We start from the raw sequence: 24,316 nt of genomic DNA on the forward strand, positions 1-24,316 counted from the left end.
ATACCAGAGGAAATTAGACTGATTAAAAGTCTCACCAATTTTAGAGTGAATGCAAGACCAGTTTAGTTATTAAAGCCTTCCCACAATACCCTAAGTGTAAAAAGCAAACCAAAAAATCCATCATCAAAAAAATAAATTGGAAAAGGACACCGACCCAAATCCTCAAACAACCCAAAAATCTTACAGTAGTTCCTAGAATCATGGAAGAATGAAGAACAGAACTCTTGACAAAGTTCACTTTGCATTCAGAGCCAATTTATATTGGCAGCACTTAAATACTACAGCGAGGGATGCTATAGAGAAACCTAAGATGGGTGTCTTCAAATGGTTCTGAAGATTTGCCAGCAGTCATAGAACTCTGTTCATCAAATCATTATGTTAGCACCATTCTGATGTCCTTACTTAAGAGGACTAGCTTCTAATTCCATGAGTGGTCCCATTGACATCAGAGTAAGGTGCTCGTCAACATGAGGAAGGATATCAGAATCTGGCCTTCAGAATACATTTTCAATAGTTACATTATGTTCTTCAGGCAAATGTCTAGTTAATTAATCTGTTCATTTTAATCAAAGAAGAAGTATGGAAATCAGATTAGGTTCATATAAGCAATCCAAAATTCAGTTATCTGAACTTTTTTTAGAGCTTCATCCCCACCCATGCACAATTCCCCCCCTCCATTCTTTCACTCAGACCCCCTTGAACAGGCCCAAACATCTCTGGGGGGCTTTCGCCTTCCTCTACAGGTGACCCCTTTCACATAGCAAGCTTCTGAGTGTGACCCCCCCCTTATAAATTAAAAACACATTTTTATATATTTAACACCATTATAAATGCTGGAGGCAAAGTGTGGTTGGGGGTGAAGGTTGATAGCTTGCAAGCCCCCATTTAATAACCTGGCGACCCCCTCCCAAGGAGTCCCGACCCCCCCAGTTTGAGAACTCCTGCTCTACAGCATGGGGCACGGGTCACTTGCAGGTTTAAACTAGTGTAAATGGTGAATTCTCTGTAACTGGAAGTCTTTAAACTATGATTTTTGAGGACTTCAGTAACTCAGCCAGAGATTAGGGGTCTATTACAGGAGTGGGTGGGGGAGGTTCTGTGGCCTGCAATGTGAAGGCGATCAGACTAGATGATCATGATGGTCCCTTCTGACCTTAAAGTCTCAGAGTTTATTTACTCTGACTTCTATTGGATGAAAAGGAACCTCTCCCTCCCAAGTTATTTTCAGAGGTAGCCACCAGGCCCATTTTCCCCTTGTAGTTCTTTAGAGGATGAATCCTCTTACACCCTCAAACCTACTCTCGCAAGAGCTTCTGGGGGGCAAGAGGCCTGCCTGACCCATATTTTTTCTGCAGCAAAAGCTGCAGCATTTCTCTTAGTCTGACTGCTCCTGCACACTGACCATTCTGGCCCTTTGAGTCTGAGAGGTGAATGGGAATATTTTCATGCTGCATTGCTCTCTAGGCTAGGGCATCTCAGACTCAGGCTGCACACCACTCTGCCTAGAAGATACAAAGAGAGACAATTTGGAAAAGAACAAGGCCTTCAGGAGAGTGAGATAGGAGACTGGATTACCCAGAGAGCCACCGGAGTGAAAGGGAGAGGGCCAACTCACTGCCAGTTCCAGAGCAGGGGATTCATGCACTTTAACTAGTGCACTTTAAATTCACATCTTCAGCTGATTCAGCTTAACTTTCCTGAGTGTTCCCATGTAGACATGTCCCCAGATGACAAAGAGAGGGAAGGGCAAAGACCACTTGACTTCCTCATCTCAGAAAAAACTCAAGGTAGATGGAGGAGCCTGGATTTTGGTGTGGTGTGGGCAGGGCATTCTGTGGGCAGGGAAGGGTCTCTGGGATCAGGCTACTGAGTCATAGAGGCAGGACCGGTGCAACCATTTAAGTGACCTAGGCGATCGCAGCAAGTAAGGACAGGGAAGGCGCTGAAAGCCTGGGAGGCGGGAGAAGTGCAGCGGCCATGGCATGCTTGGGGAGGAGGTGGGGCAGGGGTGAGCTGGGGCAGGGGAGGTGCCTCAGAGTGGAGTCTGGGGTGTGGGCAGCTGCTGCCAGGGGGGCACCTCAGGGTGAAGGGCGGGACCTGCCACGGGGGTGCCTCAGGGCAGGGGTGCGGGATAGGGGGAGGACGCAAGGTGGAAGTTCCGCCTAGGGTGTAAAACATCCTTGCACTGGCCCGGCATAGAGGAGGGGCAGGACATGGTTTGACCCCACCCCCAAACTGTTACTGGGAGGGAATGAAGACTGTAACCTGATTAATTTAGCACCTGCCATTTTCAACCAGCCAGAAACTAAAAGTTCAAAGATTCATACATTTCAGAACCTCAAAGGATGTTTGCTTCTATTCAGGTTTGTTTCGGGTGAAAGGCTAGAAAGATTCTCACTTTATCCAAATCAGTTTTCCCATCCTTAATACCTTTCTGATTAGCTGCTTACATTTAGTAGAGAAAAGTCTGATCCAAAGCCCACTGAAATCAATGGGAATCTGTCCACTGACTTGAATAGGCTTAGAAAAGCTTTATATGGGAATTCATAGCAAAGGTGCATTAATAATGAGATAACACTTAGCACTCACGCTGCACCACGCTAACAGATCAGACTCGTGGTTTGCATTGCCTAAACATCAGTATACTCATAACTGCTTTTTAAGTTGTTTTTAAGAGCTGGAGTTATTTTGCTGAGTAATTGCTAGCTTGGGTAACTAGTGCTAAGTAGATTTCAGTTTGATCATTCTGACATGCAATGTAAGCTTTCACAGCAACTTCCTTTGCTCATATTTGGAAATGTACATTCTATGGGGCTGATTCTCATTTACCCTGAGACCTGTTTACACTACTCGGGCAGTGTAAGGGAGCCATTCAGTGGACATAAATGTAATAAAATGAGGCTCAGAATGTCTCGCTTTATGTTTAACTTTGTAGAGGCTTTGGCCATCATAATGTACAATTCTCATATGGGGGGCGGGGTATTTAAGCTCCACCCTAGAGACACCACACTCTGCAGAAATAGCAACAAGTCCCAAGTGATGGACATAATGAGCCTGACCATTGTAGGGAGTTCAAAATTGCACTTCCCTGCAGGGCTTTGGAGCAGGGCCTGGAGCTGGAGTGCAGAGCAGCTCCAGAGCGGTGGAGCTGCAGGTTTTTGCCTGGAGCTTGAGTGGACCGGAGCACAGCTCCAAAGCCCTGCTTCCCTGAGCTCTGGGGATTGCTGTACTCTAAGGTGGATTCACTCCCAGAAAAGGACAGGCAGCATTGCCATCACATCCTCAGGGATTTATGCCAGGGGATGCTGGCTTTCAGATTTCCTATTGGTTACAGAGGAGCCTGGGGCTTTCTGCCCAAGCAGAACAACACCCCTTTTTTCAGACTGAGCTGCCTTCTGCCTCTGCAATCTTAATTTGGTTCATTTTATGATAAGTCTTTGACATGATCAGATCCTATTTATCACATTCAGGGCACAGAATGAACTTGCTTTGGGCATGAATCAGGGCTGTGTAGTAATGGAGACTGTTGTCTGTAGGCCCCCTGCCTCATTTGTTGCAGAAGCTGGAAACTCTGTGCTATTTGTAGGACTGGGACAGGCGTGTCTAGGCCTGCACTAGACTGAAGCGTCCCCCCAACCCTGTCCTTAGCTAAGGGGGAGAAACCACTAAGCCCAGGCCACAGTTGAGTATGTGGGACAATGAAGGAGAAAACAGGAATGGGAGAGAGGTCAAAGGTTAAAAATGAGGGAGCCAGAAAGGGACATTGAGCAGACAACCTGGACAGCGCCCCTGCTCCTAAAAGGCAGTGAACACTGCTCAGAGGAACTCTGCCTGGAAGCATGATTGGATAAGGGATGAGAAATAGGCCCCACAGCCAGAGAGTACCCCCCACCTCCAGCTTCCTCCTCCTGGAGTGATGGATAGCCATCTTGGCTGGTGCCAGGAGGAGGTCACATCACTTTTTGGGGCCGGTGATGGGATGTGCATAGATCAAGACGCAAGGGGAGAAATGCAGCCACTGGAAGAGCCATTGCAACTTGGTGGACATCTGTGTAGGGTGAAACAGATCTTTCTTCTCACTGCAGAAGTGTTGGTGGAGTTTGTGAACCAAACCAGCTACACACCTGTGCTCATGGCTCCATGGAGGAACGGTCAACTAATATCCCTGGAACAAGAACAAGAATACAGACTGTCCCACTGCGGTTCCTCAGGCTCTGCAGGTGGCAACAGGTCCCACCACATGGTGTCAGGGTGGGACATAAGGCCATGGAAGTGGATGTGATGTTCTCTGATCCTGGTTCAGAGGCAGACTGGGCTGGATATCATGCAGTTGGCCCAGGTGGCATTTTGGGGTGGCCAGGGAGGCTTCTGGGGTAGGATCCTGATGACAGGGGCCAGAGTGAGAGATAGGCAGGGGGCACCCTCCTGCAGGACCTGCTCAAGAAAAGTGAGAGAAGCAGGAGGCAAGTGAGAGAAGCAGGAGGCAAGGCCTTCACCTCTTGGAGCATGTGACAGAGAACACACAGGGTGGGCAGCCCTATGAACTAGCTGAGCATTACAGGGTCCACCCAATCACTCTAATTGCAGTCCGGGAGGTCTCCAGTTTTTGTGGCACCAGCCAGGACCCTCTTCTGGTGCACCAAGAGGAACTCTACCACCTGCACACAAGATGTGGATTATGTGTGAGGGTTCTGTGAGGATGGCCTCCCCATTGTGGGCCACTACAGACCTGTTCCAGAAACTAGATTCTGGGTTCTGAATAGGTCCTGGAAAAAGACTAGCAGCATAGAGAGGTCTCATGAGAGACCTCTTTGATGCAGATAAAAGAGCTACCAGTTGTATGAGTCCTGGCAGAGGAAGGCATGTGCCAGCATGTTCCATAGAGGACTACTGTAAAAGAGTTTCTGGAAGGACTGAAGGTGGAAGGCATGGACCTGGCTCTGGATGCATACTAGACCAGTTCACTCTCCCCCAAGGGAAGACTCAGGAGGCTGGCCAGGGTCCCTGAGGGAGAGTTCAGGAAGTTGAACTGGTGCCAGAACACAGACAGGATTAGCTGGTTGATAATCAACACCCTCCTCCATGGGGAAAGGGGCCAGAGCAGCCCCATCCTCCTCCACAACTGGTCAGATACCCTGGCTTCTAGATTGAGCCAATTCCACAGTGGGGAAATGGGTAGAGGAGTGTGACAGATGGTGATGGAGCGGCAGGTGGGGCCGCAGCACCTGGGTTTATGCTCTGGGGGCTGATGAGCGAGCGTCCTTGGAGCTGGTGGAAAGGAGGGCAGGGAGAGCCATGGCCAATGGCTGGGTCATGCCAGTGATAACTGCCACCATGTAAAGAGCCTTCTACATGGACATCTTGCCCTTTTTCCTACCCTGGGCCCTTTTTGCCAACCAAAGGGGGTTTCCATGGTGGTGGTAGGAGTTTTTGGCAGTGATGTCCTTCCTGTGACTGCTGCTGCAGTAGTGGGGGTGCTGTTGGTGCTAACAGTGAAGTTGGGGAACAAAACTGATGTGGGGCAACAAAGGTTCCTCTCTCTCGATCTGCCACCTTCCATCCTTAGATGAAGCCGCCAGAGCAGAAGACCTGTGTGTGGCCAAGTTGAGCTGTGCCATTTAGGGCAATGATGGGACAGATACCAGAGGGGAGGCTAGAAATGGCAAATGGAAAGCTAGGGGTAGGGAAAATGAAGGTTGACTCTTCCTACCCATTAGCCTACATGTGTGGGGGAGAGGGTGTAATCAGAAAATGAAGGTGGGAGGGGGTGAATTAACACACAAAGAAGGTGGGGGTCATAGAAGGCAGTTTTGGGAATACCAGTTGCTCTGGGAGTGAGGGGCAGATGTAGGTGTAGGGGGTGGGGGATCACAAGTGCTGGTGCCTGGGGTGAGGGGGGCAATGGAGGCAGGGAACTAACAGAAATGGGCAGGGGCCTAGATAGGAAACAAACAGGGAAGGGAGAGACCTGGGCTGGGCAGGGAAGGAGAGTACCAAACAGAGTGTGTGGGGAGGGGAGTGCAGGATGGTGAAGCTATCAAACAGCAAAGTGACAGGGAGCTCTGGGCAGGGCAGAAAAGGCAGGTAACAAAACTGGGAAGTAGGGCAGCAGAATGCCAGGAGAGGAGGACCACGCCATATGGTCAGGGAGCAGCAAACTGCAAGGGGAAGGGCGACCATGCATACGGAGGCAGGAGTGGGGGAGGAGCAGCAGGCTTACCAGCCCAATGCAAACGGAGTGGTGGGGAAGTGTGACGAACTAGGAATGTTCTTAATGTTTTCTCTGAATACTGTGTTGGTGCCTCAGTGTCCCCATGGCAGTTCTTAAGTATCTGGCAGAGCAAAGGGCCAGTGCATCTAAATGCCTGGCACTCTGTCTCCTAGCAACTGATGGCCTGGGCCCCTCCTCTGCAAAGGTGCCAGCTCAAGGTGTTGGAAGCAAAGGGATCAGGTGGCCTCCTGGCCTGGGAAAGGAGCTGGGCAGAGAGGAGGGGCTGGGGGGGGTTGCTAGTCTGGAGCTGGCTGGGGTCGAGGAGTGAAGTGCAGATGTGGCGGGTCTGTCTCACTGCCCCCCAGAATGGACTAGGCCGAGGGGTCTGGTTCTCTGTACCTACAAGCTCTGTTTTAGACCCTGTTCCTGTCATCGAATAAACCTCTGTTTTACTGGCTGGCTGAGAGTCACGTCTGACTACGAAGTGGGGGTGCAGGACCCTGTGGCTTCCCCAGGACTCCGCTGGGGTGGGCTCACTGTGGGAAGCGCACGGAGGGGCAGAGGATGCTGAATGCTCCAAGGAGAGACCCAGGAGGTGAAGACGTGTGAGCTTCTTGCCCTGAACAAGTTTGCTCCAAGGGAGAGGAGGCTCCCCAAAGTCCTGACTGGCTTGGTGGGGAGCAGTTCCAGAGCATCGCCCGGTGACTCCGTGACAACTGGTGGCAGCGGTGGGATGTACTGCACCCCGTGAATGGCGCTGCTTGCAGTAAGTGACTGGGGAGCAGTAAAACAAAGGAGGGATAATGAGGACCAGGCATGCTGAAGGCTCAGAGAGGGATGGTTTCAGGGGACAGTTAACCTCTGGGAGTGTGTGACCAGCGAGAAGGACTGTTGGAGTAACGGGGTCCCCCTGAGGACTGCAGCGAGCAGTCTCAGGGGCGGAGGAGCTTGCCGCTCGACCCTGGGAGAGAGAAGGATTTTTGCAGTAGCAGGGTTCCCCAGGGGATTGCAGGAGCAGTCCCAGGGGCGGAGGAGTCTGCAGCTCGACCCTGGCAAAGAGGTGGTGACCACGAGAAGGGCTGGCACACCAGGGGTTCTTCCTGGAAACCATGGGGGAGCCAAGAGCACACAGGCCTGTGAGTCCAGAGCCACTTGGGAACGGTGAAGTGATGGCCTATCACCATCTCCTTAAGAAGGACATTGTGATCCTGTGCACAAAGAGAGGGTTACGCATGGGGACGTTCACCAAGGCACAGTTAATCGTGCAGCTGGAGGAGGAGGACCGTTCTGAGGAGCAGATTCCTGGCCCAGATGGGGCTACAAGAGGATCTGGGAGCAGCTGGAGCAGCAGCCAGACATCTCCGAGAGTCTGGTCCCCAACCAGACAAGAGTCTTCATGATCGGGTTCCCCATCAGGGGATCGGAGACGGATGGGATGGGAGCAGAGCCCGAGAGAGCAAGAGGACCGTGAGAGAGAGCAAGAGCCCGAGGAAAAGCTGCAGAAGAAGCAGCAGCAGCCTGGACTGGCAATGGTGGAGCGGAGAGACATAGGGGGCTGCCCAGGGGTCGGTGGAGAAACACGCCTGGGGTGGCGAGATCCTGGGACAGAGAGAACTGTGGTGGTGCAGTCGCAGATGCTGAGGGGCTGTGGGACCTGGGTGAAGGTCCCCGGGGTGAAGCCCCTCGCCCTGCTTATGGGCTGGATCCCTGTGCAGACCCAGGAGGGGTCGGGCTGGCTGGTTGTTGGGGTTCTCCAGGATATCGGCTGGGAGGTCCTGTTGAGGGGTGACTGTGTCTCTTTGGGACAGGATCCAGGCCCTGCTCCTGTAACGGCCGAGGGTTTGAATTCAAATCCAGGGAACCAATTGGCTAGGATGGAAATGGTCAGTGAAAATGCAGATGACCTGGCTGGCAGGGCAGAGGGGCTGCTGGGCTCAGGATACCTGCCTACCTGTAACCAGCCCCCTGGGGCTGAGTGGGAGGGAGAGATGCTCCCCGCCTCCCTGCACACCGGAGAGGGGGCTCACGCTGGCTCTGATGCTGTGACCAGAGCAGAGAGCTCGCTGCCTGCCCCCACTAGGACAGCAAGGGCAGCGCTGGGCACAGGGGGAGCTGAGACCCCAGCTGACTGGGGGGACACCCAGGCAGGGCAGGTCGGCTGCCAACCAGGTTTGCCTGGTCCAGACGTGCTGCTGGGAAGTGATTACACGGCAGGGAGGGAGTTAACAGGGACAAGGCTCAGGGGGGCTGTGACCCCAGGCCCAGCCAGCAAGAGGGAGCAGGTCCCACTCCCTGCCCCAGCAGCTGAATCCCAGACCGAGCTGCAGAGGGATCCCTCCTTGGAGAAGCTGAGGGAACTTGCTGGCCACAGTGCTGCAAACCCCCTTGGGGAAGGCTGCAGGGACAGAGTCCTGCGGGAGAAGGGATTCCTGTACTGGGAATGGGCTCCCCAAGGGGAAGTAGAACTGGGGGGGATCGGGAGGCAGCTGGTGGTGCCCCAGGAATCCACAGGGTTCTTCCCTCTCAAGCTGCTGTATGGTAGGAGAGTGAGGGGACCCCTGGACCTGAAGGGGGAGGATTGGATGGAGAAGGGGGAAGACCTCCTGGGGGATCTCTTCCCTGAGGTGGGAGCCAATCCCCCCGTCAGGTGTTCCCCGTTCAGAGTCACTGGGAAAGCAACCCAGATCCTGGAGAGAGAGGTCAAAGACATGCTGGCTTTAGATCGGAACCAGCCATTTTACAGCCCATGGGCCTCACCCACGGGGCTGATCCACAAGGGAGACAGGATGATCTGGTTTAATGGGGGCTATCAGAAGCTTAAAGCCATCACAGTGTCCAGTGCCGACCCCATGCCTAGGCCTGGGGAGATTCTAGAAAAGCAAAGGGTGATGGAGAACTTGGCCCTGGCAGACACTGATAACTTGTGCATCTTTAGCCAGACCTGGGAGGAACAGGTGGCCCAGGTGTAAAGGGGGCTGGGCTGCCTCAAGGAGGTGGGACTGATGGTAAAAGCTGGAAAGTGTAAGGTGGGGATGGCAGAGGTGTTGTATCTGGGCCACAAGGTGGGGAGCGGCTGCCCAAGCCCATAGCTGGCCAAGGCCAAGATGGGAGCTCTTAACCAAGAGAGCCTGAATCACAGACCAGAGGGCTGGGAGAAGACCCCGTCCCAGTTTGAACCCCAGGGGTATTGGGGTAGCAAAAGGGTTCAAGCCGCATAAACCTTCCCACATGCAGCCTGCGAGTGCCATCAAGCACACCCGACCTAAGGGAGGGCTGAGACTGGACTGTCCTGGTGTAACTCACACCAAGGAATGGGAGAGATGCTGGGGCATCCATGGGAACGTTGGTGGGTTTGAACTTCCCCAGGTCACTAGCTGAAGTGACCTCGCTCAGTTCGGTCTCAAAGGGGGGAGAGATGTGACGAACTGGGAATGTTCTTAATGTTTTCTCTGAATACTGTGTTGGTGCCTCAGTGTCCCCATGGCAGTTCTTAAGTATCTGGCAGAGCAAAGGGCCAGTGCATCTAAATGCCTGGCACTCTGTCTCCTAGCAACTGATGGCCTGGGCCCCTCCTCTGCAAAGGTGCCAGCTGAAGGTGTTGGAGACAAAGGGATCAGGTGGCCTCCTGGCCTGGGAAAGGAGCTGGGCAGAGAGGAGGGGCTGGGGGGGGTTGTTAGTCTGGAGCTGGCTGGGGTCGAGGAGTGAAGTGCAGATGTGGCGGGTCTGTCTCACTGCCCCCCAGAATGGACCAGGCCGAGGGGTCTGGTTCTCTGTACCTACAAGCTCTGTTTTGGACCCTGTTCCTGTCATCGAATAAACCTCTGTTTTACTGGCTGGCTGAGAGTCACGTCTGACTACGAAGTGGGGGTGCAGGACCCTGTGGCTTCTCCAGGACCCCGCTGGGGTGGGCTCACTGTGGGAAGCGCACGGAGGGGCAGAGGATGCTGAATGCTCCAAGGAGAGACCCAGGAGGTGAAGACGTGTGAGCTTCTTGCCCTGAACAAGTCTGCTCCAAGGGAGAGGAGGCTCCCCAAAGTCCTGACTGGCTTGGTGGGGAGCAGTTCCAGAGCATCACCCGGTGACTCCATGACAGGAAGAGTCTGAGGGAGCACGTGCTCTCACGTGTGCTTGTGATAAGGTGTCTCTGTAGCAGTAATCCAAGGACTGGTGAGTGGAGTCAGTTCAGCTAGCAGATGGTCAGTAGCAGGAATGGATGAGGGGGGGTGCTCCACATGGCTGCCCCTATTCCCACTTGCAGCCCCACTCTCAGCAAGATCAATAGCAACTCCACCCACAGAGGAATGGTGCAGGGGGTTGCAGTAAGGGAAAGGGAATTTCATAGGTAGGGCCCTACTGATTTCACGACCGTGAAAAACCCATCATAGAATCTGATCTCCCCCATGAAATCTGGTCTTTTATGTACTTTTACCCTATACTGTAAAAGTCTCTATACTATAGGGTAAAAGTATACAAAAGTACACAGTGTTTCTCAGACTGGGGGTCCTGCCCCAAAAGGGGCTTGCAAGACTATTGTAGGGGGGTTTACAGTATTGCCACCCTCACTTCTGTCCTGTTGCTGGCAGCAGCGCTGCCTTCAGAGTCGGGCACCCTGCCAGCAGACACTATCCGCCAGCCACCGAGCTCTGAAGGCAGTATAGAAGTAAGGGTGGCAATACCATGACCACTGTTTTGGGTTGGGACCCCCAGTTTGAGAAACGTTGAGTCTTAAGGGCTTTACATGTTTATATTTTCTGGGCAAGTCACTTAAACCAAACTTTTCACAGATGGCCACTAATCATATTCCTCATTTTCTTGAGACCCCTGGGATCCGATTTGCTGAACATCTGAGTGCTCACAGCAGCAAATGAAGTCAATGTGAAGTGCTATCTAATGTGAAGTACAGCTGGTTAACATTTTTCCAATGAAAGCTTTCTACTGGAGAGTGACGATTTGAGGGAATTGAAATATTTCATGGGAATATGTCAATTCTGTCAGAACTTTCCATGAAAACCAGGCAGGCTCCCCAGGCTCAATGTCTTGCGACTCAAACTGGCTGCCTTTCTCTGACAAGCACCTGAGCTCGGCAAAGGCCATGGTGTTTGGATCCACAGCTTTCACACTTTCATGTCATGCCCGCTCCTGGTATATCTGACCATAAGCATTCAATCATACGTAGCCCTAACTATTTTTAAATCTGTGATGCTCCTTGTAGTATCTGCGTAGTTCTGATCATCCACAGACTGATCAAACGTTGTGACCTGAGGACATAGCTTAGGTGTCAGATATTATACATTTCTTTTCAAAAGGTTTTTCCCTCCCCCTATTGTATAAATGGCCTACTTGTTTCTTACTACTCATTTATTGAGAAAGTGTCAGGAAGGAAGTACCCCACCCAGTCTCAGTCTGTCGCGCTCTATCTCTTAAAGGTGTCAACATCACAGTTAAATTGCAAGTGGTTTTATTTAAAAAAAATGTATAGAATCTTAATACATGTTTTAGAACATCCACACAATAAAGCTTTTGATTTTTTTCAAAGTACTGTAAAACACATTTACTGATTAACCTGCTCAACACCCTTCATAGGTACCAAAAATTTATTATCCTCATTTTACTGATTGAGAAATTGAGACAGAGGGGTTAGGTGATTTGCCTGATAATATCAGTGCTCTTGGATTAGAACCCATGTTCCCAGTTCCATACTCTAAACGCTAGGCTACAGTTCCTTTTCTTATAACTATTCACTGAGATCATAAAGTAACAACTGGATTTGATGTCAAAGGGGTCTCAACCTGTGGCTGAATTCTGCTCTTGGTTATGCTGGTGTAAAACTAGAATAATACTATTGAAGTTTGTGGAATTACTCCATGTAAATGAGAGCAACACTTGGCTTTCGGTCTCCAAATGTTTATGGATCCATAAGTTTGTGTGCGCAAGTGTACATGCAAAATTCTAAATTTGCACTTACCAATCAGATGTCTAATCAGTGAGAACCTAGTTCATATGCAGCTTCCAAGTCGATGACCCGTGGAGTGTAATTCTGCAGGAATCAGGCTAGGAATGAGCATAAGAGCTGAGGGGAACAGATAGGTTTCTGCAGAGGACACTGGATCAGGGAAAAGACACAACTGATATGCTGAACATATGTTAAAACAGCTTTATTTTTGAAGAAATAAAACCAAAGCCCAGGAGAAAAAGGACCAAAATCCTGTGAATGGAAAGTATTCTTTGGTGCATGGGACAGCGCATTAGCCTACAGGGCTACACTGCTGCATAATTTCCTTTTTGTACTATTTATATGGACAGCCAGTGAGCCTGATGGAATAATGTGGGGGGGGGAAGGGAGCAGAAAATAGCTGAGGAGATAAAATAAAATATATGGAGAAGTGGTAGGAGCAGGAGGCAGGGCAGAGATGCTGCATAGGAAGAGTTCAGGTGCATTCATCAGCTGCAGAGCTTCTAAGGAGAAAAGTCTCACTTGCAAATCTGCTTCCTTTTAATTTTAACAGCACTTCAGCTGCAGATCAGTGCTCAGAACTCCCCTGAGACCAAGCTCTGCCTGACAAGAGACCTTCCCCACACCGACCCTGAGCTGCTGTTGTTTCTGCAGCATAACACGAAGGGTTTGGGGGGGGAACCTAGGATATGACTCCACTGCAATTAAAAATCCACAGCTGGCCTGTTACTCAGGCTACGGGGCTCAGGCTAAGAGGCAGTTTAAATGTGGTGGTGATGTTCAGGCTCAGGCTGAAGCCCATGCTCTGGGACCATCCAATCTCACAGGGTCCTGGAGTCTGGGCAGCAACCTGAGCAGGAATGTCTACACCACAGTCAGGGCCAGCTCCAAGCACCAGAGCAGCAAGCAGCTGCTTGGGGCAGCCAATAGAAAGGGGTGGCACGTCCAGCTCTTCGGCGGCAATTCGGTGGCGGGTCCCTCAGTCCCTCTCAGGGGGGAAAGACCTACCGCAGAAGAAGGAAGCAGTAGCGGCAGAGCCCATCGCGGCTTTTTTTTTCTTTTTTTGCCACTTGGGTGGCAAAAATGCTGCAGCCCTGATGACAATTAAATAGCCCTTAGCCTGAGCCAAGTGCACCTGAATGAGCTAGCGTAGACCAGTCAGAGGGGTCTAACTGCAGTGTAGCCATACCCTTAGAGCCAATGCATGACAGCAGCATGGGTTTGGGTTTGGGTCTGGGTTTGGGTTAGGCTATACTAGACCAGTCTGTGAAACTAGAAAGGTTTGGTGCAGTAGGCTGCTGGTGGTGGGTTCTCTTCTTTGCTGGGTCTTGCCATATAAATGAGGTATAATGCATTGCATAGTAAAATGGGCCTTGTCTATAAACAGCCTGTCAAAGCAGTGTCAGTGAAAAAGGAGCATAAGTTTTATGCTTTAAGACTGAATATGCCAGTCAAGTAAATACTGATAAAGAGGAAATAAAATTTGCATGACCAGATTAAACCTCGTCTGCATGTCTTTTGGCTTTTCCCCTATTACAGATGCTAATCACCAGTCTTTGCTTACTCCTAAATCAAGGGATGTGAATCATTTTAGGCTCAGCTATTCCTCTGCCCCTCACAAACGTGGAGTTTATTTTATTGCTGTCAATTATTTATTTTAGAAATGCTGAACTGGAAAACAGGTTTTAGAAAATGTTCCAGAAATGCATTCCAAGGGAGTGCAGGTACCTGGCACTGACACATTTCTTGAGTTCCTAATTTATAGTAATTTATGTCCCATAATCCGTTGTCCTTAGCAAGCTAAGAGATATGCCTTTTTCCATGCACGTTGAGCCTTCCTGAATGCCTGGTTTGTTTCCAGAATAAGTTGTGGTAATATATTGCCTGGTGTGCTTTTCTGTATCTCTTGATGTTCTGTGTTCTAAAATAGAACAACCTCTAAACTCTCTGGATGATGATTTGGTGCAATGACTAATATAATCTGTTCCAGATCAAATCCATTTTTTAATTATTTTGTGCATGTTCTCTGGATGTTATTGGCACATCTTGCTCTGAAAGCATGGTGGGAGGTTCATTGAATATATCAGGTATGCATTTGCAGAGCTTCTTCTGTATCTTTCGTCGAAACTCTTTGGAACCGAAAAAATAAACAAGTGGATCGAAGCAACAATTAAGGCTATTCAAAGCCAGAGACAGCTTATATTCCACATAAGCAGTCTTATTTTGGGTACTATAGATGAAATGGATGATTGATATCACAATATTGGGCACGTAACACACTACAAAGACTGTAAGCAACACTATTATCAAGTAAATTGTCTGCTTCTTAATTTCCCTTAGTTGTGTGGGAGGGGAATTAAGAAGAGTTCGAATGACTAAGGTGTAGCAGAATGCCATTATTAGCAAAGGTAGGAGAAAGCACAGAAGAACTTGAGAGCCAAAATAAGCAATGAAATGATTTCTTGAAGGAAACATAGCTCTGGGCAGTATATCAAAACAAGTGGTTATCTGCAGCTCCTCTACCCAGAAGGTTAGCTCTGTCTTCATGAGTGGAAAGTGCAGCAGTAAAATAAATATCCAAATGATGATGCATGTCAGGAGAGCTGTTCTGATAGGTCTCATGGCCCTGTGCTTCAGCGGGTGAACAATTCCCAGGTAGCGCTCTATGCTGATGCTCATCATGGTTAAAATGGAACAGTGCATGTTTGCATAGAATAGCACAGTTACAACGCGGCACAGAACCTGTCCAAAGGGCCAGTCATTTCCCCGTAAGTGGTAGACAACCTGAAAAGGGAGGAGCATGCTGTACAGCAAGTCCGTGATTGTCAGGTTAATGGAAAACACGATGGTCGGTGTCCAAGGCCTTGAGTGGCGGCAAAGGAACCACAAAGAGATAGAGTTGAGGGGAATGCTGATGGTGAAGATGAACAAGTAGAGGGCAGGCAAAGTGGTCTGCAGCATTTGGTTCTTAAGCATCTCTATGGTGCTGTTTGGCAGTTTTCCCATGATAGTGAGATAGATTCAGTGGTTTCTTCTGGATTGGGACAACTGGAAAAGCTTCAGGTACCTTTTCCCACAAAAGAAGAATCTTGAGATGGTAGAGATTAGACCTGGTTAAAAAATGTATGTTTTGGTAAATTTTTTTTTAAGAGCAAATTAATTTAACACATGATAAAATTCTTAGTTTGTTCATTCCCATCACATTAAATCATATTCACGCTGCCCTTTGAACCAAAGAGTAGTTTTTAGCTATTTTCTAAAGTGCTTAATGAGTTTTGTTTATAGTTGCAATAGCAAGATGCAAGATCCAACCACCTGAGCATATATCACCAAGAATGGATGCTGTATCTTAAATAGGCTTAAAGCTTTTTCCTCCAAAGATGTTTTAGCATGCCCATTCTTGATCCATTTATTATCTTCTCCACCTCTCCCTTTCCCTTTATTCAAGCCCTTTCAATTGGCTTTAATAGTTAACATTTTTAGAGAGAGGTGTGACAGTGGCAGACAAGGTGCTAGCTCAGGAGTCGGCAACCTCTGGCACGCAGCTTGCCAGGGTAAGCACCCTGGCGGGCCAGGCCAGTTTGTTTACCTGCTGCATCCACAGGTTCGGCCAATCGCAGCTCCCACTGGCTGCGGTTTGCCATCCCAGGCCAATAGGGGCTGCTGGAAGTGACACAGGCCGAGGGATGTGCTGGCTGCCCTTCCCGCCACCCCCATTGGCCTGGGACGGCAAACCGTGGCCAGTGGGAGCCGCAATCAGCCTAACCTGCCAGCATGGCAGGTAAACAAAGTGGCCTGGCCCATCAGGATGCTTACCCTGTCGAGCCATGTGCCAGAGGTTGCCGATCCCTGTGCTAGCTCATGCCAAGGCCCAGGGCCTCGCTGAACACTGACAAATGAATAGCTGGAAACCAGTCTGGCTCACGTGTGGGTTAGTTAAAGTAGATATTAGAATTATAAGAATGTGTTTAGAGCAGGGATGGGCAATCTTTGGCACGCGGCCCATCAGGGAAATCTGCTGGCAGGCTGTGATGGTTTGTTTACTTGCGGCGTCTGCAGGTTCGGCCAATTGCAGCTCCCACTGGCAGTTCACTGTTCCAGGCCAATAGGGGCTGCGGGAAGCAATGGCCAGCACATCCCTTGGCTCATGCCGCTTTCAGCAGCCCCCATTGGCCTGGAACAGCAAACCGCGGCCAGTGGGAACTGCGGACGCTGCAGGTAAGCAAACCGTCCCAGGCTGCCAGCAGATTTCCCTGATGGGCCGCATGCCAAAGGTTGCCGATCCCTGGTTTAGAGTTATGGAATGCTTCTAGGATGCTGCATGTATTAATCCTACTTATAATATCTGTAATCCATGGTAATAAAGTAATATTGAGTGATCGCATTGTAAACCTCTGTCATTTGTAACTCACTAAACAGGAAAAGAAGCATTAATTAGGGTAAAGTGTTTGTCCTATGGCCCACTGAAGGCAAAGGAGGTATTGTGTAGCATCAAAGGACAGAGACCTTGTTGGTTTCATTCATTACTCCCTCCAGGAAGGTGAGATCTGTGCATGAACTCATCCCATCAACTTCGATTCTGGGGTGAAGGGAATAAAAATCCATGACAAGGAGGAATTGGGTCTCTGTATGCTGTCTGGATTCTGAGGGACAAAGATTCCTAAACATAAGCAAGAAATCCCCATGCTGCTTAACATGGGTCAGCCCTAAAAGACATACACAGCTGCTTATTATAGAAACTTGTATTACCTTTTTAAATCTAAGTCTGTAACTCATTGTATATGTATGCTTACCTGTTGTAATCTTGTACATAACTCTCATTTCTTAGTTAGTAACTCTTGAGTTAGTTTATTACAGGACTGGCTACAGGTGTTGTCTTTGGTTTGAGATCTGAGTACAATTGTTGGGTAAGTGACTGGTCCTTTGGGACTGGGAGTAACCTGAATATTGTTGTGATGTTTGGTGTAAAGTGACCATCTATGACATAGTCCAGCTTGCCTGGGTGGCAAGATAGACTGGAGTCCCCAAGGGGTCTGTCTGTGACTCCATAGTAAGGACTCAAAGAGTCATATGGCACCTTATAGACTAACAGATGAATTGGAGCATAAGCTTTTGTGAGTGAATACCCACTTCGTCAGACACATTCACTCATGAAAGCTTATGATCCAATACATCTGTTAGTCTGTAAGGTACCACAAGACTCTTTGTTGCTTTTTACAGATCCAGACTAACACAGCTACCCCTCTGATACATAGTAAGACTACTGTTGTGCTTTTGGAGGGCATGCTTGTTACTGAGTTGGTGAAATCTAATTATAGACCATACCATCTGTTTCGGGTGTCTGTCTTGCCATTTCACAATCTGCCTTGAGGTCGGCACTCGTGATTGTGAGCCGCTCCAGACATTGTGACAAGTGGTTTCTTAATTTATTGTATTTATATATATTTTATGTTATTTTTCATATTATAGGGTGATTGATAGTGGGTGCTTTCTACATTTTGGGGGATTAACTTCAACAGACTTGTGCTCAAAGTTAAATACATCAGACCCTCACTAGAATGCGCATCTATATAGCGGGAATGTGCATATAACGCGGCCTTAACTGCCATCTTGAACATTGGATACAATCCTGAACTGGGGTCTAAGTCTGTGGTGATTCAAACCCAGAAGGTTGAATCCTGAGGGGCTGAGTACTTGTAAATCCCATGTTGATGTCATCATTGACATTATGCGATGTAGTAGCTAAAGCTGTGCAGATAATGGATATTTTTTGGTTTGCTGGCAATTCTGAAAAATTGAAAAACAATTGTTTTGGGTTGAACCCGAAATTATTTTTAAACATTTTTTTTCAGTGAATCAAAAAGTCAAAAAGAGTTTGTTTAAGGGCAAGCTAATTGTTTTGTTCTGACAAAACTGAAATATTTCATTTTGATTTTGACCATTTAAAAACTTTTGCATTGTCTTAAAAATAAAATTAAAGGAAATTTTGAAATCCAATTCATTTCAAACCAAAAAATCAAAACATTTTGTTTTGAAAATGTCAGAACAAAATGTTTTGATGTTTTGGGGAATTTTTTTTTAGAAGGAGATTATCTTCAACCAAAACAATTTGTTGAAACCAACATAAATTCAGGAAATGTTTTGGTGTCACCAGATATGCATTTTTTCACCAAAAGTATTTCAGCCAAATTTTTTTGCCCTGTTCTTGTAGAAACATGAATGCAGACATGATCCAGAGAGAAGGTATATATCCTCAACTCATATTGAAGTCACTGGATTTGAAACTGCTCAGCACCTTGCAGGGTCAGGCCCCCCTGTAGCCCCTCTGCTTAGTGGTAACATATTCTAGAGCCTTGTAGGTCAACTTCCTGTTGGAAAACAAGTCAGTGACATAGAGGCTGGATATACTCTTAGTTCAGGTTATTTATTTAACACTAGCTACACTTGTCTTGGAATGGAGGTGGACAAACAGCATGTAGGTAATCCCCTCTTTTAGGAATCTCAGGACAAAAACCAATTCCTTGTTTCCAGGGAGCAACTGTGCCTCAAGAATTGACCCTGATTAGAGAGATTAAGAGAGAAAATAAATTTCCCTGCCATTCACCACAGATCCCACATGAAGAAACTACATCACTAAAGTAACACAATAAAAACATTTCTTCAAAGACTGAATGCTCCAATGTTATATAAAAGAATTTGTGAGATTGTGTAATGGCACCACCTGGTGATTTTTGCAATAACAATACTAAAGTGGCTCTCAGATATCTTTTTAGTAAATATAGAGTATTGAGCAATTAACAGCTTCTAAAGGCTGTTGCCATTGTCACGTGACTTCTATGCAATTATCCTCAAATGTTGTAGGCCAGGCTTCAGCGTTCAAATGACAATATGATTAATTAATAATTTGCTGCTACTAAAGTTAGTGGAAGCATGAACAGGTATTGTATATAGAACTCTTGATATTCTGGAATCTGGGAACAGACTGACTGAAAGGTATAGTGCTTAATATATCCTTAATAAAATGCAAGAATGAGTGAGCAAATGAATGTCAAAAGATTTGGGAAAAGATCCTCTGCGAGTGTATATTATTATAGCTCCGGCAAAATCATTGAAGCTTTGACAGTTTACATCAGATGAGGATTTTCCCTTGGTTCTTTTTGGGTCCTGTTCTTCTTCCAAATGACTTGGATTGAATTAGAACAGAACAGAGCACATTGATGGAGGAACAACAAGGCTCAATAATACAAATCTGTTTTGTTGATTGACACCAACCAAATTATGTGCAATGCATCAAATGAAGGATCTTAGTGCTTATTGAATAAAAGTGAGTAAGACAATATTGAATGAAAGTGGGATGGAATGAAAAAATACTGGTAGCCAAACATTATTAATAATAATGAATAGTAAATGGATTTCTTCACATGACCCCAAGTGAAGAGAGGATTCTGTACTTTTGATTTAGTCTAGTAAGTACTGCTTCCTAAATTGATGCCACTGAAGTCAGCCTATCAGTGTTTCAGTTAATCACCCTGTCGTTACCAGGAGGTAATTTTGGAATGGTATTTCTAAAAGTGATAACCTCAGTAATCATGATGTTCATATGTTTGTATGTAGGTGGGGAGGCTTCTGAATTTCCTCCTATTCTTAAGTATTTTATACCTAACCTAGAGTATTTTTGTAAGTACACCCCATAAAATTTATTTTGTATTTTTCCTTGTTATGTTTACCCCATTGCTGAAAATGTCTTCTGAATTAACCACAGATTTGTATAGCATTGTATCTTTCTCAATGCTACTCTGGTTAGGCAGTGTTCAATTCTGTCTTCTTTCCTAGTGTTAGCTACTACCAGGGCTGCCCAGAGGATTCAGCGGGCCTGGGGCAAAGCAATTTTGGGGGCCGCTTCCATAAAAAAAGTTGCAATACTATAAAATACTATATTCTCGTGGGGGCCCCTGCAGGGCCCGGGGCCTGGGGCAAATTGCCCCACTTGCCCCCCTCTGGGCGGCCCTGACTACTACCGTTGTTTGAAGAAGCCCAAAGCACTGAGGGCCACAAGCCCTCAGGAGACACTCAATGAAATTAAAAGGTGGGAAACTGTGAACCAATACAAGGAATCCTTTTCCACACAAGATTCCAAAAGGGTTTGAACATTTATATAGTATAAAAATATTCAGTTATCACACTTAATGTCAACACAAATTTTGAAAGGGATATTAAGCCTTGTGCTTTAGGTCTTAAACCAGTCAGTAACTACACCTCTACCTCGATATAACGCTGTCCTTGGGAACCAAAAAATCTTACCATGTTGTAGGTGAAACCACGTTATATTGAACTTGCTTTGATCCACTGGAGTGCACAGCCCCCCCCCCCCCCCGAGCACTGCTTTACCACGTTATATCCGAATTCGTGTTATATCAGGTCACATTATATCGAGGCAGAGGTGTATTAGATACCAGCATAAGACCTATGTGGGGAGCAGATTACTCCACATCTGTCTTCTGTGGGATTCCCACACCTTCCTCTGAGGCATCTAGTAGTAATCACTTTCTGAGACAAGTTGCTGGACTAGATGGATCTTAGGTCTGATCCAGTTTGGAAGTTCCTGTGTTTTCTGAATAGTTGTATTACCCAGGAACAGACCAGAGACTATATTGTGACTCAGAGAGGAACAAGCTGGTTCATGGTTTCCTCTCTTCCCAGGGTGGGGAACCATTTGCACCAGCCATGTACCTGGCACAGATTCCTTTCCCCTTCATGCCAGCTCGCTGTGCTGGCTAGAACATTGGCAGGGCAGAGTTCCTACCCCTGTCTGCCAGTTCCCCGTGCACCAGCACAGGAGGGAGTATTGTGTATAGGTGTGATATAGGTAGCCCACATAGGGTTGCCACCTTTTTAACTGCTGGTAACTAGTCCCCCAAGGCCCTGCCCCCGGCCTTGCCTCTTCTCCATCCCTGCTCCACCTCTTCCCTCGAGGCCCCACCCCTTCTCTGGCTCTTCCACAGGCCTTGCCCTTTTTCTGCCTCTTCCCCCAAGGCCCTGCCCCTGCTCTGTCTCTCTCTCCCCAAGGCTTTGCCCCCATTGCTCGCTGCTCTCCCTCCCATCCCCCATTACTCACTGGTGTCTCAAGGAGCTTGCCTGAGGTATGAGGCCCTGGCTGAGCAGAGACTGGTGTGGGTTAATGACCTCATGCCTCCCCTGGCCCCATGGTAACCAGACTTTTGGTTTGGGTGCCATTTTAGGTGCCATTTTGTTTTGGGTGCCATTTTTGCCCAGACTTTTCAGTTGAAAACTGGACACCTGGCAACCCTAAATGGCACCTAGACACAGAAGCCAAAAATTGGGCTGTCTGGGTAAAGTCCAGACAGGTGGCAACCCTAAGCTCACACAGAATGTGGAGGGGGTGTGACAGTTTCACCCTTATTGTAATGCAAGAAGCTGGGCAGGAACTTTTGATTTTAGAAAAATAAATTGAAAGTTAAAAGCAGACTTTTTAATTAATCCCACTTTGGAAGGAAATGGAAATGGTAAGATGTATGTGCTGTAGTTTTTAACTCACTGTGATGGTTTCTACTAAATTAAATCGATAGCATATGAATCAATAAACAGATACAATGACATACCAAAAATCACATTTGTTTAAGATGTATCATTTTTTCTAAAGCAGCAATTTTCCCTTCCCACTAATAACAAAAAGTTAAACCCTCACTCCTTGGCACGAGTGGAGACTCATTAAGGGTTTGTGAACAAGCATTTAAACAAACATAAATTTTAAAAAATGAAGACTAATACATCACCGAATGCACCTTGTTCACTTATATGGTGCCCCTAGCCTCTGTTTGCCAGAGGCTAGGAATGGGCTACAGGGGATGGATCACCTTGATGATTACCTGTTCTGTTCATTCCCTCTGGGGCACCTGCCAATTGGCCACTATCGGAAGACAGGATACTGGACTGGATGAACCTTTGGTCTGACCCAGTATAGCCATTCTTATGTTCTTATGTTGACAAGTGTAGTTCAGTTTTAATTCTTCGTAATATATTAGCAAAGGTTCTGTGGATAAGTGTACAAGTAGGGAAGATTTAATAATATGCCCCCTCTTTATAGTGCTATGCTCTTTATTATTTGTTGAGAAATAAAGTGAGACCACAGGATGTTTCTGGATTAGCAGTGAGAATTGCTACATTTCTAGTATATTAATGGTAAAATACATAGTAGCTGTATCTAGTTACTTGTGTGGTTCCAATAACCACAGTGTCTGAGCACCTCACAAACATTAATGGGGTGGATCCTCAGCCTACTTAGTTCACTTTGTTGCATTCTCTGCTGGCATCAATTTATACCTGGCAGAATTTGATTTTTAAAATAATTTTGATGGCTAATACTAATGTTTATTTTTAAGCATTTTTTTCTGTTTTTATTGATTTAAATGTTCACAGTTGCATGAAATTATGGAGGGAAGGGTTGTCAGACATTTATTGAACGGCAGTAGACTTTCAGATTCAAAACATTAAAGTTGTCTAAACCATTAAAACACAAATTGTTTACATGTGTCAAAATAGACAAAATAATATACCTCAGTCAATAAATCATACCTGTTTTTACTATTCATTTGCTAGTCCATTTGTAATCAGCCTAATTCAGAAGTGTAAATCACTGGGATTTGACTCTATTAAGTTCTCATGTGATGTTTTCCTTACTCTGTCTGTCTGTAAATGTTGATTATTATTGAAGGAAATACTTTTCTTTGGTTTGTGTGTGTACAGTAAAATGGATGTTTACCGACATTTACCAATATAAATCTTATCCTTCTGAGCCTGCATAAATTACAGCTGCCCCCCTGCAGCTTTTCTTTAGTGCAAAATCAGTAAACTGACTCAGGGAACTGCAACTGGTTCCCTATCATTCCCTTCCCTCACCCCCTTACTGCATTCAAGCTCTGCACAATGACGAATGCAGCCCTAACAAATAGATCCTCATAACACTGCTGTGATAATATTATCCCATTCTGCAGATGAGAAAAATGATGCACACAGGGGCTAAGAGTGGCGAGACTGTGACTTGGACTACATGCTCATGTGGGAAGCAAGAGATACTGCTCCTTAAGCCCCTACCTGGCCTACCCGGACTTTGAGTAAATGATGTTACCCACCTGAACAAGGGGATGGAGACGTGTGATAATGGGTGATATGTGTCTCCACCATTGGCCAGAGTCTAGGTATATCAAAGCAGCAGATTTACTACTGCTCTGAGGGACAAGGGGAAATTTACTTGGAATGTTCAGAGGTGTGTTTTCACGGGCTTGTCTTCACCGCAACATTTATCTCAAGGGATCTGCACTCAGGGTTACCCCAGGTCAGTTTGCCGAGCTCGAATGAGAGTGGTCACATGTTGAAACAGCATTTGAGCTACACAGTGCATATGTTAGAGCAGATTTAAAATATGGCTCTGAAGTACTGTTGCCTATAGCAGCTTGTATTCCAGGAAGACTAGGGTATGGGGGCAATAAGATGGTGACAAGGTAGAACCATTCTGCAGCATTTTTACTGAGCATGGTTAGCTGAAGATAGCTAATCTCAACATTCAGAAATTCAGAGGTAGATGTAAAAATCATTAGCTTAAAAGTCATGAGAAATTTTTTAAATAATACATTTTGTGTTTTTACTGGCCTTGTCGGTTTTCAGCCTTTAGTTTCAACTATTCCTCCACAACTATGGGAGCTAGAAACTTTAAAAAATGAGAACTGGAATGCTCTAAAAATCATTTGACTCCAGGAGCTGTATCTTTAAGAAAAACACCAAATATCACTAAACTTGCCATAAATGAATTACGAGCATAAGCAATACTTTCTCTTTATGTGGTGCTGTTGGACTTAAATCCATGGAGAAAAGTGCTGGGATATGAAACCAATTCTATTTATCATGGAGGAGAAACTTTATGCAGCAGAATCAGACATTTAAAACATAATAAGTAATAAGATGGCAGATCCTCGAACAGTTACACTGGCTGCAGAGTGGGTGCACTGAGGTGGTGCATGTTGTGTATGAAACCTTAGGAGAATGTCACTCTACAGAGGTAGCACAGAATTGTGGGCCACCAACTAACTTGTTTAAAATCAGAAGGAAGAGAAAAGAAAGAGGTCAGGAGTCCATTA

At 46.9% G+C, this 24,316-nt stretch overlaps 1 protein-coding gene across 3 annotated transcripts in view; it reads right to left on the minus strand.

Moving 5' to 3' along the window:
* Window positions 1-11,721: 11,721 nt before the first annotated feature.
* LOC115655882 (P2Y purinoceptor 8-like) overlaps window positions 11,722-24,316 on the minus strand; it is a 42,338-nt gene continuing 29,743 nt past the window's right edge. For 2 of the 3 annotated variants that reach the window (XM_030571887.1, XM_030571879.1), the window contains exon 2: window positions 11,722-15,274. In XM_030571887.1, coding sequence (XP_030427747.1) covers window positions 14,169-15,170 — 1,002 coding nt within the window. In that variant the 5' untranslated portion in view covers window positions 15,171-15,274 and the 3' untranslated portion in view covers window positions 11,722-14,168. Of the gene's footprint in view, window positions 15,275-22,051; window positions 22,088-24,316 lie in introns of those variants that run through there. The other variant, XM_030571896.1, reaches the window with a different exon arrangement.

Source organism: Gopherus evgoodei, chromosome 1, assembly GCF_007399415.2.
Source record: "Gopherus evgoodei ecotype Sinaloan lineage chromosome 1, rGopEvg1_v1.p, whole genome shotgun sequence".
Taxonomy (NCBI): domain Eukaryota; kingdom Metazoa; phylum Chordata; order Testudines; family Testudinidae; genus Gopherus; species Gopherus evgoodei.